Here is a 16,627-nt window from a genome sequence, read left to right as displayed (position 1 = left end):
TAAAATTGAAAACTTAATATTCGTTGCCTGCAGTTAAGTACAACATGCAGCAATTTGCACTTTTCACAGACCATTTAGAATCTAATCATGAAGCAAATGTAGTTGATAATGAACAGAACTGTAATAATCATAGCAGTATTGCACAGTATTAGAGTTTTATTACAGTATTAACTTAAAAATTATTGGAATTTCAAAACCCACATTAAAACATTAACTATAATAATCTAATATTTTATTATTTATTAATAATATAAATAAAATAATAATAATAATAATTTTCAGCATTAATAGCTGTTGTTTTTGGTTCTCAAATACTAAAGTCAATTTAATACCATTCTGTTATTTCTATAGTCTTGATATGAAGTACTTTTCAAAATGCTTTGCTGTCATCTACTGCTCAGGGCAGAAATTACATCCACATGTAGCACTGCACACACACACACACACACACACACACACACACACACACACAATCTCAAGCAAGAAAAAGCACTCCAGGGACCAACTGATCTCAGGTTGATACATTAATCTTTATTATAACTCTTATATAATTTGTTACCTGCATTTGGGTTACAATGGATTATAACAATATAATCATAACAGAAACATATTATATGTATATATAGAATTATAATATACTTCTATTTATTTCTATTTACAATTAGTACATATGGCCATATAATATTAGTATGGACATAAAGACAGTGTTAGACTCTAAAATGGACCTTTCAGATTGAACATGTAATAAATATAGAGGCATTAAACTTCTTAGTGTTAGACTTGTTATGTGGCATTGGCTCATGAATATTATGATATGGTTAAAGATGTGTGGACCACCGACACCAGACTGACTTCAACAAACTGATCCCAGACCTGCTGGGGCTGCACAGATTACACTGCTGTCCCAGTTAACTGCTGTGGGTTAAAATGGCAACATCTTATGCATAGTTTAAATGTGCGTATATTCTGGTTGAGAGTATGACACACAGATTTAACAATCTTGGGTGGTGTTTTGGTTTGATGAGAGATTAGGAACTTAATGATCAGCAAAAAATGAATCAAGGAAAATAAGTATTAGGCACAGTTTTTAGGTTAAATGCTAAAATATCATCAGTATATCTAGAGTTAACAAGCTACAGTGAACAAGAGCATAATAGAGTCGACCTCTCTCATGTTTACAAGCAAGCTTTCGTCAGTAAAGATAAAGACCCTGGGTGCATAAAATAAAGAGGTTTTGCAGGATTGGCACAATGCCACTCAATGCAAACTTCCAGTTTATATTTTCAGTACAAACATTCAGTCCTTTTTGGTTGACGAGGTCAAACCTGCCAAGAGCAGTACGAGAACCATTTCCTTAAGTATTACTTTGTTCTTCTTATAAATCACACTTCATGTTTCATAGTTAAATCTCATTTAAGGTTTTCACAGATATAATCACTAATATACTGTAATTTCGCATTGCAGAAGTTGGAGAAATACTTAATATTTGTATCTGTGTCAATCAAACTTTGATAGCTGCAAGAAATGTATTATGGGTAAATCTATTACTTTTCCTTTAAATGGCACACAACCATGTAAAAATATGCATCATTTGAAATTTAATTTAATCTTAATTGAGATTTCTGAGGTGACAGAGGCCAAGGTCAGCAGACAGGAGGAGTCTTTTGTTACGAAGGCAGCAGTAAGGGTCACTTTGAGGGTGTAAAGGGGGCGTACAAAAAAAAAAATCTTATAGTTTATATATCTGCTCCCTGAGATGTCAGAGACCCAGAGGGCACAAAATGAATATTTAAATTATGAGCAACTACATAAAAATAAAGCATATTTCTCTGGGGCAACTCTTGGGAGTGTGACAAATATATCTCCTCTTAAGTGTTTAGAAACTGTACACATTCACAAGAATGCTAAATAACGCAATCATCGTTCAAAAACAGTTTAGCAGAGATCTGGATAATACTTATTTTACAATGTTGCACAAATGATTCAAAGTTAATGTTACAAACATTAAACCTTGGGCTAAACTCTCATTCAAAAGTTTGAGGTCGGTAAGATTAAAAAAAAAAAAAAAGTTTTTTCAGAGAACACTCATACTCAGTAAAAACAGCAATATCGTGAAATATTATTGCAATTTAAAATAGCCTACTTTTATTTGAGTTTATTTTAAAATGTAATTTATTCCTGTGTTGCAAAGCTGATTTTTCAGCAGCTTCAGTGTCACATGATCCTTCAGAAATCATTCTGATATGCTGATTTGATGCTCAACTAACATTTCTTATTATTAATAATGCTAAAAACACTTGTGCTGTGTAATATTTTTGTGGAAACTGCAATACAATAATTTTTTCGGGATGCTTTGATGAATAGAAATATCCAAAATAGCAAGTACTGACCCCAAACTTTTGAATGTTAATAATTTCATGGCTAACGAAATGTACACCATTTAGTCTTTCACTGGTTTACATGAAGCATTGTATAAGATTAAATAGAGTTCCTACAGAAGAACTGAAGAGAAAAATAGCAGTGCTAAAAAGGTTAAACCTGGACTCAAGCTAGCATGACAGATACATAGAATATTTGGCCCTTCACATGATAGTTTTGTTGCATACAAAGTCAATATACTATACAAACAGTCTGGCACAACAGTAAAAGATGTTGCGTTGATAACTGCAGACTTTCATTGTGGAGGACACAGTGGAAGAGAAGAAGAGAGAAAGACTTGAGAGAGCAAGCTGGAGTGGGAGTGTTCAAAAACTGCTTAAATGTGCAGGAAAAAACTAAAATATAATAATGTCCTCTAAGTGATGTTTCCCTGTGTAAAACTCACCACCATGATCCATTGCTGTGGATGATTGCAGTGGTGTTTCCAAGCATGTTCTTGGATGGTTCTGCAGTAAACTACTTCACACTTTAAACTCGGCATTGTGTACTATGAATATTGTTGGCACAAATTGTTTGTTCTTTTCTTCATTTTTAGGTCACCTTGGATAAAAGTGCATGCTAAATGTACATTTATGTAAATTGCTTGCTGACCAAGTCAAAAAAGCAAGTTCTTTAGGCGCAGTCACATTAGCAAAATTTCGGTGGAATTTTGCAGGTAAAAAATGGTTAACTGTCAATATATCTGCTACTGGTGACGTCTACTAGATTTCGTCCACTTAAGCTCCGCCCATTTCTTACAATCAGCTGCAAATTCAAATACAGATCTGCCTCCATCCAATCAACTACCAACATACTTTACCACGTCCCTGTCCTACATTTCCTTCTTTTCACAAATCCAATCAAATACGAAAGTTTGTCATACTTACATTTCATCGCGACTTTAAACCTAAGTATAAGCAATATTAATAGTGATGGTTGCCTTTACAACATAACTCATGTTTCTGTTCCTCCACCTTTCTCAACATCTCTATTAAACCTCTGTGAGTTGGGTTTGAGCCAGGGGCCTGGAAGTGGAGGCCCCTGGGCCCTTCGTGTGGTTTTCAAGGTAAGGTTTTCATTCAGATACATTGAGAGACCCGAGATACTGGCTGCAGAAACGCTACACTCAGACACACTAGCTCCTGATTCGGACTCTGCGTATTCAGGCGGCGCAGATGTGAGGAAAGCAAATGGGGTTCGATCGAATTCAGAGCCTACTACTGGCTGTCCAGATAAGGGTTGAAGTGGGCGGGGCTGAATTTCCGAAGGCAGCACGCGGACGCCTAAATAAGGCAGACGATCACGGAAACTCATTTCTGCTACGTTTTCACTTTGTCGCTTTACATTCAATTCGTCCGGAATCCCTCGTTCAGTTTTTTTGTTCAGCTCCCACTCAAGCACTTCTTTATTCACCTCCTTTTCTGTTTCCCATTCCTTGTCGCTCTCTGAAGCAAGCGATTTTCTCTCCTCCCTCTCCCATTCTTTGTCTTTCAGCCTTTCTCTCTCTCTCATCCACTCTTGTTCTGTCTCTCTTTCCCACTCGTCCTCCTCGTTGTCTTCCTCCCACTGCAGTTTAGGCTCAGGAAGTCTCTGGTTATTGATAGTTTGTGTGTTCTTGCTTTCGTCTTTTTGCCTCTTTCTCTCCACCCGTCTCACCCTCTCCTCGCTCTTGCTCCGTCTTGACCTGTCTTCTCTTCTCTCATTGCCTTTTTCCTTCTCTTTCCTGACTCTTTCAACTCTTCCGTCCACGTTTTCATCACTTTGTCCTGTGTTTCTAGACAAGCTCTGTGTCCTTCGTCTCCTCCTTTCATCTCTCGACCTTCGCCCCCTGCCCTGACTGCCGCCCTCGAGACTGTCAGGGCTCTCGCGGTCTCCTCCGTCACTTCCCTTCTCCCTCTGTTCTCTCCGCTCTCGGTTGGTCTTCCCTGGTTTTTGAACGCTGGATGTGGCACCCTGTTGAGCTCGGCCTTGGCTCATTGTAGCCAAACCCGACTGCAGGGCCTGGGGTGAGGAGGAGACGGCTGTGACTTGATCACGGTCTGAGAGTGAAATGTTCAAGACAGATGATGGTGGAGAGAAAAGAGAGAATATTAAAGGGATAGTTCATCCAAAAGTGAACAGCCATCATTTGCTCACCCGATTATGTAACATTGTTGCATTTTAAACTTGCTTTTCCATAGAAAACAACAGGAGACTTCTTAAGGAATCTTCATATAGATATTTTTTCGTAAAACAATTTTCTAAAATATTTCAGTAACTCTAGTTCAAGTGAAATGTAAAATAAATTATGGTTTAGAGAGTTTTGAAAACCAAACACAGCCAGTGTTCCAGAGTATTTCAAGTGTTTCACTCAGGTCTTTTGTCACGCTCTTTAGTGAGGACTTTGAGGTCATTCTGAATGTGTGTGTGCTTCACATTTAAAGCTGTGGCTGACTCATTAAAACTAAAAGCTAAGAAGCTTTGAAATGCAAAAGTGTCTGTTTGATATGCTAATAATGAACCACTTATATATATATATATATATATATATATATATATATATATATATATATATATATATATGAAATAAAGTACGAAAACTCTACAATATAAAAAGAAAACATACAAACATACAAAAATGTAATAGGTTTACAATTACAGTAAAAGGAAATAAAATAATTATGGCCACCAAAGTTAACATATTTTAAGTATGTTTAACACTGTTGATACAGTGTTTATATAGTTAAACATTTCCTAAATAGGAATAGTCAGAATCTTAGCAGGACAATTTAATAGTCAAATGACTAATATAATTGATTAATATAATTAACTAACGGATTGTTAATTGTTCCAAATTAGATGATTTACAATAGTGAAGCCATTTGCAGTCTCAGTGTGGAAGAACTGAATTACCGAGATAAACTACCAAGATATAATTTAAGATAAACTGGTATAAAATAGAAAGCACCAATTAAAAATGTTAATGAGAGGGCCAACTAGGGACTGCTGCAGTGTCAAAGGACATCTCTGCAATATATATATATATATATATATATATATATATATATATATATATATATATATATATATATATATATATATATATATATATATATTTTTTTTTTTTTTTTTTTTTACAAGGAGCTAAATGCACTGAACACTAACATCCATTTTGAAAGAAATAAGAGATTGTAATCAAAAAAATAACACAATTAATCATCATTCTGTTCTGTAAGGAATTCTCCTCTCATAACGGAGCAACTGAAGCCTGACGTCCCCTCAAAATGCAAAGCATGTTTGACATGATTTAATTGTCTGTCAAAATAACATACTGTCTCTTAATTATGTTCATTTGCTTGGTTTATAATCAGATGATTAATTTGATTACATTTTTAAATCAACTGTCAGTCCCATACACATTATATATGTACACTTACTTTTTCTAAACAAATAATTTAATCAATGACACTTTTGATCTAATAACATCTGGAATTACCAGCTGTTTTTAACCCATTACCTGTCCTGTTCAACTGCATCACAAACAGGTTGACATCACAGTGACTCTAGGTGTATTATCGACATACGACAGTCAAAGACATTTAGACGACAGAGAAATATGAGAGAGATGTAGAGAAACAGTAAAGTGAAGAACTAACAGGAACAGCTACCAACCGCGTGTTTTCTGTCCTTCCAATCACATAGAAACACGGTTCGCCCAGCTTGGAGTTTGTCATACAGAGAGAGAGACTGGAGAGCTCCACTAAAGGAGGAGAAGGAGGAGGAAGAGAAAGAGGGAAGGCCGAAAGAATGAAAATAAACCATTACGAGAGGTGAAGAGGCAAAAAGTTTCCCTCATGGAAGTTAGGAGGAGAGTGAAAGGGTTCATAGGAAGTAAAGGCAATGAAAGATCAAAGAAGATGAAAATCAAAAGAAAACAATGAGATGAAAATAAGGATGAAGGACAAACCAAACGAGATGACCCAAAAACAAATGAGCAGAAGTGAACATAAAATAGTTTGTTAATGAAAGTGAATAAGGAATATAAAAAACATGAAATCAAAGAGAAAAGAAAAAGGAAAAAGCCCAAATAAGAAAGCAGAGAAACAGCTGTTAGTAAGCTTATAGATCAAGAGAAATAAATTTTCATAAGTAGCCAAAGACTGATGACATATTCAATATCTGTACAGCGGCAGCGGTAAAACAAACATTATAAACATTAAAAGCTGACTCAATTTGACTGGATAAGCCACATTAGAAGCCATAAATAGATAATCACTTTTAACCACAACATTCATTCTATATTAAAGGCTACATCTACAAAGAAGAAGCAATAAAGAAGCTGCATAACGACGCATGGTTAAACCACGATTGCATAAAACTTTACATGGCTTTTTGCCTTGTACATAAACATATTATGCGATTTGATATCTGATGACCCATAATGGTACTATTCATCATAGCAAACTGATCCTAAAAGCAGTGTGAGTATGCCCATCTCATGTTTTAGATGATGTTTAATAATGTGATGTTCAGCTGATCTCTGACCTGTTGTCTTACCGTAGTCAGGCACGTATCCATTTCCTTTTTTGAACACGAGGTGTATCCTGCTTCCTCCGGTCCTGATCTGCTCCACAGCCTGACTGTGACTCATTCCTGCTGTACTTTCTCCATTGATCTCCACCAACTGATCACTCACCTGCAACATACACAGTTACCACACAAATCAGCCACAGCCGTCTTACTGACAGGATTTTAACAGGGAACAAATCATATTATATCAGTAGCAGCACAACTGTTTTTAACATTGATATCAATCAAAAATGCTTCTTGAGCATCAAATCAGAATAAACACTGTAGTAGAATGATTTCTGAAGGATGACGGGACACTGAAATAATGATGCTGAAAATTACTGGTTTACTGTATTTAAGTATGCAGCCTTGGTAAGCATAAGAGACCTCTTTCAAGCATTAAAAAAATCTTATAATTCCCAAACTTTTCAACAGTAACTTATGATAATATAGCTTAGAAATCTCAAAATTGTGAAGGTGAGGCTTGAATCACCCTTTATTTCTAAAGAGAAAATAAAAATCTGGTTATATATATATATATATATATATATATATATATATATATAGCACTTGAGGTCCCAAAGAAGCAACATTTTGTAGCCTCTGAAACACCTGCTAACTATAAGAGGATGTCCTTCTGACTTCTATTGTTCTTGAGCTAACTATAATCACTACAGACAAGCCCTAACCTAAAAACCCTCCATTTTTATTATTAAGTCCCTTTAAATTTGTCTAAAAGTGTTATTTCAGGGGGTTTTGTATCAATCTAGATCAAAGCCACGTGTGTACACCTGTATTTTGTGGCTGCGTGAGGCCGGTCCTCCCTCCATCAGTCCCAGCACATAGAGGCCCATGTTATATTCACTCCCTCCTCTCAGACTGAAGCCGAATCCAGTGGGACCCCTCTCCAGTTCCACACTGTAGTACCGCGTGGCGTCCTGCTTTGTGTTTCACAGTGGGGAAAAAAAGTAAAGAAAAGAGGAAAAGAGTTCTTCTTTAACATTATTTTGCCACAAAGCTATAAGCATTATATGGTGAAGGTATTGCTCACCTTTGTTTTTGACTTGTGAGCTTTTCTGTTCTTATAATCAGTGTCATTTTCTGCTCGCTCTGAGGAATCTGATGAGAGGAACATATTATATTATTTATTTGGCTCATTTAAATATATAAATATATATTTCTTTAAACAAGTAAAAAGGATCAGCCCATACTGATGTATCTTTTTTATATTTAATGCCACTAAACAGCATGTTGGCTGTTACTAAAAATCTTAAAATCGCTTATGTGTACATTAAAAACAGATAAAACTGATAACTTTAGTTATCAAAAGAGGAGAATGTTGGCGAAATTATATTGTATTTAACAATGGCTTAATCAGACAAACAAAACAACAATTTGGAAACACTAGCTTATTTTTTTCTATTGCTATTTATTTTATTACAATAGTAAAAGTCATTATATAAACAATGAACCTGCAGAAATGCAAGTCTGGAGATTATGTCGTTTAGATAGATGGACGGATAATCTACTTACGAGCACTGGCGCGGGGCACGATGGTCAAGCGGAGTGTGTTTCCAGCTCTCCTCAGTATCTGTGCCAGGTCTCTGTGAGGTAAATTCACCACCGATCTCCCATCCACGGCCTCCAGACGATCTCCAGGCCTGATCTGACCGCTGCGTGCCGCCGGGCTGCCTCTGCGTACCGTCACAAACCTGTGAGGCAGCAGAGACGCTGCTGCAGAACAGAGAGAGATCAACAGCCGTCATTTAACATTGTTGATTGTACAAAACTTGCCACAGCAATACTATGTTGTGATGCATGACTGAGCAGTTGGCAATGTCTTGTTACATGTTGCTAGGGTACTGCTTGGTAGTTTTTATCTGTATTTTTTTACAGATTTTATCAATAATTATATCTCAGATACACTGTCCTTTCACTGAGTATATATGAGACAGACTAAAAGAAAAGAGAAAGCGCAGAAAAGTCTCATTGAATCCTTTAAAACGAAACAACCCCTAAGCGTACAACGAACTGTTACTTGCACAAAAACACACAGCTAGGAATAAAGATGGATTATCTAAGGCAAAGCAGATAAAGAAACCTCTTTGGAGATTTCTCCCTCTGGAGAGCAACGGGAGAGATGATGGATGGAGGGAGGGTGGAAAGAGTAAAGTGGGAGGGATTCAAATGGGACAGAGAGGAAAAAATTGTGAGAGTAAGATAGAGGGAAATTATTCATCAGTGTGGCTGGAAAAAAAAGTTTATCTCTCTCTCGCTCAATGTCAAACTCTTTCCAGGGTGGCTTTTAAAGGCATGTATCATTAATACATGGCTGAATCAGAGATTCTGTAGCTGCTGCGGATCCTCCCGACAGAAACCTGTGACACAGCTCGCAGGCAGAATATCAATGCAGATTTAGCACAGATGCTTACAGTCATTAAAATCACAGTCATCAGTCTGTTAAAGGTGCTGATATGATGTCAGGGATTACAGACATCTGAACTGAAGCTGAAATACAGAAACGAGACATTCTGCAGAAAAATGCCATCGTAACTGTTTACTTGAAATGTCTTCATTACAGTTCCCAGAAATCTGATTAGCTTCCAATTCACATAAATAAGAAATACTATGAATATTTGACCAATCCTGATAATTAGTGACTGTTTTTAAGTTTTAAGCTGTTAAAAAGTATGTTGGCTGTTCTTATACTGTTTTCAAAGCTCTAAATCTCCGACATGCTTCAAGTGATATCTGAAATTTTACATTGTTTGGGTTATGTACCCAAACTAGGGGTGCTCCGATCACGATCGGCCGATCGTTATGCGCATCTCGTCAGTAAAGCCGGTTCTCTAATCAGCGGTTAATTCCATCAGGTGCTTGATTTCACATAGAGCAGCTGTTACTACACAGAGCCATTGTTAACTGACAAGCTGCGCAAATACACATTCATTTTCAGCGTTTATTGGCGCATCTTCTCAGTTAACAACGGCAGATGGAACCTGATGGAATTAACCGCTGATTAGAGAACCGGCTTTACTGACGAGATGCGCATTAACGATCGGCCGATCGTGAACGGACCACCCCTAATTTGGGTACATTATGATGTACATTAGAAAATACTGATGATTTCAGATTTCGGCATGAAAAAGAGGAGAACGTTTGGAAAATTACCCTTGATTTTATCTGTTTACAAAACACAAAACAACACAACCATCACAAATAAAAAAACAAACAACAGAAAAACCAGACAAAACAAAATACAGAAACATTGACTTATTATTATTATTTTATTAATGTTATATTTATATTATATTTTATTATACTGTATTATATTATATTATATAGTTACATAGTTACATAGTTATATATATATATATATATATATATATATATATATATATATATATATATATATATATATATAATACTTTGTTTGGATTTTATTTTGCCTGCTATTTTTCTATTTCTACATTTTATAATAGTAATTAACAGTGAAACAACACAAATGCCAGTAGACCTGTGGGGAGTATGTAGCAACAAAGGAACAAACAGACAGTCTTTATCCGTCTTAGCTTTGAGTTTTTCTCTAAGTAGTTGTTTTTTGTCTAGCTCAGGACATATAAACAACCGAACAACCTTCATGAGGTGCGTCCTGGGATGCTTAACATTATCGAATCATCCAATTAAAAAGTATATCCAACCATCCGAGACTAGTACAGTCTGTGTCTGAACAGATGCATCTACATTTGTTACATTTATAGTTTGCAAAATATGGTCTCCGTTAAAACTGAGCCAGCTGTTGAGTTTATATGTTAAGTGGTAAGGAGTAATGTTGTGTGAATACAATAATCCAAAAGTCACGTGGAGACACTATAGGGAAGTGACCTTGTGAGTCCAGATTTTTGTCCCTGAAGTCAATCTGCCTGTCTCCATTAGTGCGCGCCATTACTGAGAACAGAAACTTGTCCTGTGTCGACCTACTTAGAAACAAACTCACGAGTCACGCACACTCTGTTGGAGACACGAATGTTCACATGCCCACATACATCTCTCTTTCTTTTCTCGTGGACGAACCTCTGTAAGCAGCGTGTGGAGACACAGAAATCTTCATTGATGTTTAATACTGACTCGATTGAGCTCAAAGGGGAAGATTCATGCTAAGCCTTTTGATTTCCCTCCATACTCCCGGCCTGAGGGGATATCATTCTGCAAACAACTAGCATTAGCGTCTTGGTTTAACATGACATTCAATTACTCGGCTGGGCTGATGCCAGTGTAAGATCTGCCTAGGAGGTGTTATACATTACAGATCCTGCTCTTACTCAAAACATGATTTGACTGAGACCATAATGTTAATAACTATCCAAGTACCATTTGACTTTTAATGTTGCCGGATTAACAGTCTGGATTTCATGTTAAGTGTCCACGTTCTACACATTATATTGTGTACCTTTAAGACCTATATGTTAATTATATGGGTTATCATATGTAGGTTAATTGTGATCATGGTTGCTCATGTTTATTAAGTATTTTGAGTTTAAATGTCCAGGCTGGTAAACCCAAAGGCTCAAATCCCATCATGGGCAATATAAGAAGAGAAAAGAGCTCGTGAGTGAAGCACTTACTCCTGTTTCCTCTGGAGGGACTGTTCCTCTAATAAAAATAAGTCACTCTGGATCAGAAAGATGCAGTAGCTCTTTATGTAAAGTCTATGTACAGTATAATGCATTCATATGATATAACAGCTTACAAATACAATCAGATGTTTGGATATACAGTACAATACTTTTCTAAAGTGCACAAAAACATGGTAAGCAGTAAGCAACCAATTCCATGTGTTGTAATGAATTAAAACCTGTTTAAGGTGTAATTATAGTTATATACTATTTCATCATTTACAATGTGTGTGCCACAATAAACTAAGAACTTTTACCAGTCCGAAATACTTCTAATTGGTATCGAAACTGGTTTGAGTTAGTTGTTTTTGTTTTTAGTTTTTTTTTCATTCACAAATATATGTAAACGACTGTTTGAAATTATATACATATAGATCTAAATTAAAAAAAAATAAAACATTGTAGAAGAGAAGATAAAAATCTGAAGTGGTCTGACCAGTCAGAAGAAAACATGTTTATTGTTGGATTCGCTATATGACAAACCTAAATGAATAAATAACAAAGAATAAAAGTCCTTTCAATATGAGAAACTGAGAAAAACAGCCGAGTGGAGTTACAAAATGAGCGGAGGACAGTCGTAATCACAGCTGTCACTGAAAATCATTAGTTTCACACAATGCTGCATCCAGTGTGAGTCATACAGATTCAGCCTCCGGAAACACTTGAGTGCTGAATGAGACAGCTGACGTACTGTATGTGTGTGTGTGTGTGAGTGTGAGTGTGAGTGTATATAAAGAGCAGACCACGTTTACATTTGTTCTGAACCACTGTTGCTAAGACAATGTACATCAATTATTAAAAAACTTTATCCTCTTAAAACTTTTATCTTTCAGCTTGGCCTCTCCTTCTTATTGCCCACACTCTTGCCCTTCACTTTCCTTCCTGTCATCTCATGTCACCTATATTTTTCTCTAATTTCTTTAAATTAACTCTCTCTTCAATCACTCCATCGCGCATACTTTGCTACTCTTTCAGTTAAAAAATTGAAAAGTTTTATTGAGTCAGTCATTATATAGGACCCAGAAAACCCAACCTGCATGCAAAAAACAAATCATTCAGCTATAACCACACTTGCATTACAGTCAATGTACTTTTTGATCTTAATGCCAGTGTCGAGTGAAATGGGAAAATGTACCAACTATAAACACTTATTACCAGACAATAAACTATATTTTGTATTCCATATTTACTCAAGTTGTTCCAAACTTGAAAAAAAATGTTTCGTTCTTCTTTTAAACACACATAAGGTATTTTGAAGAATATAACAAAAAGAAAGCAAAAAGAGACATATATAGACTATAGCTCATGTAAGTAATATTTTGAGCCATGTGACTCTTCATCAGAATGCTGGTAACCACTGACCATAGGATTTTATTTTCTACAGAAAACTATTTGGTTACCAACATTCTTCAAAATATCTTCTCATCTGCTCAACAGAAGAAAGAAACTCACACATGTTTGAAAGAATAACTTTCATTTTGAGTGAACTACCCCTTTAAGAAAGATGATCTGTTGAGATCTGCTTTGGTGGAAATTATGACTATATCAACAATTGTTTTTCAAACAAATAAAGCCAAACATCATATATCCTCATATATTAGGTTTGAAGTATTGTCCGCACTCGGCATATGCTTTCCTCACACTAATGCCGACGAATGAGCCACAATTTAAGACACAGGCACATGCAATCAGTCTTGATATCCTGGGAAACACTGGAGCACTTTTACACAGGCATGCGAGTTATGGAGTTAAGCTGAACCATGTGAACAGCACAAGATACTTCTCATTCACATAAGAGACCTGACTTTTAGTCCATGCATGTTAGGCCATCTTTATGTTAAAACACTCCAAAGCATTGATAAAATTCACTTTTAGCAGATACACATATGTGCACAATTTAGATTGCTCCAGGTACATGGAGCAAAAATATTGATTAATCTTTCTGCTCAATACAGATTTCTGTCAGTCAAATGTTTTGTAATTTTCAAAAAATACAAAAAAGTTAACAGTAAGCAACTATAGAAATGCCAAGCAAGACAGAATAGTGGCATTTCATTCCGGAGTGAACTAGTCTTCTTGAAAAAAAAAGAACAACTGAGGGAATGATTCAACGACTCGTAATACAGTGACTTCCTTATTTCCTGAATAAACCAGTGTTTTCAAACAAATCAGTTGAATGAATAAGTGACTCATTCACTCATACACACATCGCCATCTTCTGTCTTACGATATGACCTGCAGAAAGTGTCGCTGTAAAATAACCACTATACAAACTGACAAGTCTATATGAAACACAGGCGAGCGGAGTGATGCAAACAGGGTGGCCTTTGACACCGATGAAAGATTCTAATATAGTAGCAGTCTTTGTACATCTTCATCTCAATAATAAAAGTGCTCCACAGCTGCTGAAATGCACTGGCTGGCACTGTAACACCGTTCACTTCAGAAGACCAGCGCTGCATACTAAAATACAAGAGAGAGACTGAGAGGGACAAGAGAAAGACATAGAGAGTGTGTCTGATGCTCATTAGGAACCCATGTTGCATTGCAGCAGCAATTTTTCCCAGTGTCACCAACAGACTGGATCTAACAATATATTTGAAAAAGCTACGGCTGTAGAAATACTGAGCGCTGTTAATAACTGATAACAATAATAATAATTAATAACAATAATAATTGTTGTTTGCAATTCATATTACCGGCATCATTTGATGTATTTCAGTGGAATAAGATATTCAATACACATTTAACAACCACTAAAGCACTAAAAATCCAATCACTCATGACATGTGGAACATGTGCATAACTTGTAAGAAACATATGCAAAACATTTCTGATGGAGCCAGCAAACTTGGAACTGTAACCGAATGGAGGAAAAAGGCTTTCGAAGAAATACATTACTCATCAAATGCTTATGAGGCAAAACATAATTAAAGATTACAAGCCTAAGAATTCAGTTACTGCAATGATTGTCTTAAACACATAACTTTGTCACAACTGAAGAAGACGTATGCATAAGAACTGGCATGAATGAGACAAGGATCTCACTTATCTTGCTAGTTAATGAACAGAAGACGGTCTGCAGATGTGCTATTGATTTAGGCACAATGCAGTAGTGCTATACCTGAAGCTGAGAGCAGAAAACGCAGTGGATGATAATATGTGCATGAGTGTGTATTTTTTGGTCTAGTGCTGTCTGTTTCAGTCACACTTTGGGCCCTAGGAACACATTTCTGACAGCAAAAGCCAACCAAACCAATACTGACAAGTCTATAAAGCAACTATAAAATCACACAAGTATATTTCTGTTGTGTAATTAGTTTCTATACATAAGGATCAGATTTTTACATACAAAAAATACACATAAATTAGTTTTTCTGTTATAGTGGGGGTATTTCTGATAACTTTCCTTGTTTTTATACTGACTGGGCAAGTGGTCTTTCTATCCCCTAATAAACTGAGTAAATTATTCCTTAGTATATGAACACATATCTATACCCACACATATATAAACACACTGCAGATATCATGTCAACAGTTAAAATTAACAGGCCAAAGAGTCTATTAAATCAAACAGTAATCATATACCATAAAAGGCTACATATCTCTGCCTTTAAAAACATCTGCATCACTACATTCTCCTAACAGAAATATGACAGCAAGCTGGATATCAATAAAAAAAAAAGGAATGAAAAATCAAGAAAAGAAATACATATTTACGTTTAGAGTCCTTCACACTTTTCAAGGCAGACTGCAGTCTCTCCAGCATGGCTTGATGTGTGTGTATTAGTGTGTGTGTGTGTGTGTGTGGAGGCAGGGTCCCAATCCCGGATCACACTCCGCTTTAATCGCAACACATGTGAGCGCGATCATGCGGAAGGGTCATAATGTGAAAACGAATGGAGGGCATAAACAAACAAACAAGCATATCAAATAAAAAAAACAGATCGAGCCGTAGTCTTGCCGTACGAGTGAGTCCCTTACTGTAACGGGTTCATTTTCCTTTGGCATCTGGAGTCGCTGAATGAGAGGGAGGGAGAGAGGGGGGTGGACAAGCAGAGAAAAGGAGGGAATAAAGACAGAGCGATGGAGATAAGAGGAGGGGCGATAAGAGAGCGAACGAGATGAACGATTTAATCCATGGACCACTGCAGAGCGGGGGTGTGCCAATCAGCAAAAGACAGCGAGAGAGAGAGAGAGAGAGAGAGAGACCTACATGCACATATGTGTGTAATCTGACTGTGGCACTGCTGATGTATGCTGTTCATGCCAATAAAAAAAACATTTGAGTGATTGCAATTAATGCTGTATCAGCACAGTGCATACCACGGCACTGGTGCACCATGAGACTAGTTTATGTAATAATAGGGATATTAAAAAAAATTATGATAAATAAATTAAGTATGTTAATATTTATTCTTGTCCTTACACTATCCTTATGTAATTTCAAACCTTCATGACTTTTTTTTCTTCTGTGGAACACAAAAGGGGAATTCTGCCTGTTCGTAACAAAGTTATTATATGGCTTCACAACACATGAACTTCAGGCTGTCCCAGTCCTCATTCACTTGCATTATATGAAAATGAGTAACTGAGACTAAACGTGAGAAACAAAGTAACCTACGTTTGGAAAAACATGAGAGTAAATCATACTGAATTGATATTTTGGGTGAACTGTCCATTTAAGGGATCGACTGGCAGTGACACAACTAGGATAATCACTCTTATTGATTCATTGATCTTGTAACTCATGTTTTGCTTGCTGACATAATTTTCTCTCTTTTTATCAGGCTCCCAGTGTCTCCCTTGACATTTTTAAACTGACATAATTTCTGATTTTTATATAGCTCTACAGTCATCATACAGCATGTTTTGATGGTATTTCATGCTCCTCTCCACAGCTGTACACACACACACAGTGTTTCATCAGATATCACACTCACAGTCTCAAGAAAAACAGATTGAGCCTTTAACATCCAGCCATT

At 36.4% G+C, this 16,627-nt stretch overlaps 1 protein-coding gene across 3 annotated transcripts in view; it reads right to left on the bottom strand.

Moving 5' to 3' along the window:
* Positions 1 to 511: 511 nt before the first annotated feature.
* Positions 512 to 16,627, bottom strand: part of LOC127963268 (membrane-associated guanylate kinase, WW and PDZ domain-containing protein 2) — a 66,623-nt gene continuing 50,507 nt past the window's right edge. The window contains exons 13-18 of one of the 3 annotated variants that reach the window (XM_052563087.1): positions 8,500 to 8,700; positions 8,018 to 8,085; positions 7,758 to 7,907; positions 6,955 to 7,093; positions 6,070 to 6,157; positions 4,313 to 4,457 (exon numbers count right to left, since the gene is read on the bottom strand). In XM_052563087.1, coding sequence (XP_052419047.1) covers positions 4,451 to 4,457; positions 6,070 to 6,157; positions 6,955 to 7,093; positions 7,758 to 7,907; positions 8,018 to 8,085; positions 8,500 to 8,700 — 653 coding nt within the window. In that variant the 3' untranslated portion in view covers positions 4,313 to 4,450. Of the gene's footprint in view, positions 4,458 to 6,069; positions 6,158 to 6,954; positions 7,094 to 7,757; positions 7,908 to 8,017; positions 8,086 to 8,499; positions 8,701 to 16,627 lie in introns of all 3 variants that reach the window. The other 2 variants (XM_052563085.1, XM_052563086.1) reach the window with 2 other exon arrangements.

Source organism: Carassius gibelio, chromosome B8 (genome assembly GCF_023724105.1).
Source record: "Carassius gibelio isolate Cgi1373 ecotype wild population from Czech Republic chromosome B8, carGib1.2-hapl.c, whole genome shotgun sequence".
Classification (NCBI taxonomy): domain Eukaryota; kingdom Metazoa; phylum Chordata; class Actinopteri; order Cypriniformes; family Cyprinidae; genus Carassius; species Carassius gibelio.
Note: the sequence above shows the minus strand (reverse complement) of the source record. Positions and strands in the feature narration are given on the sequence as shown.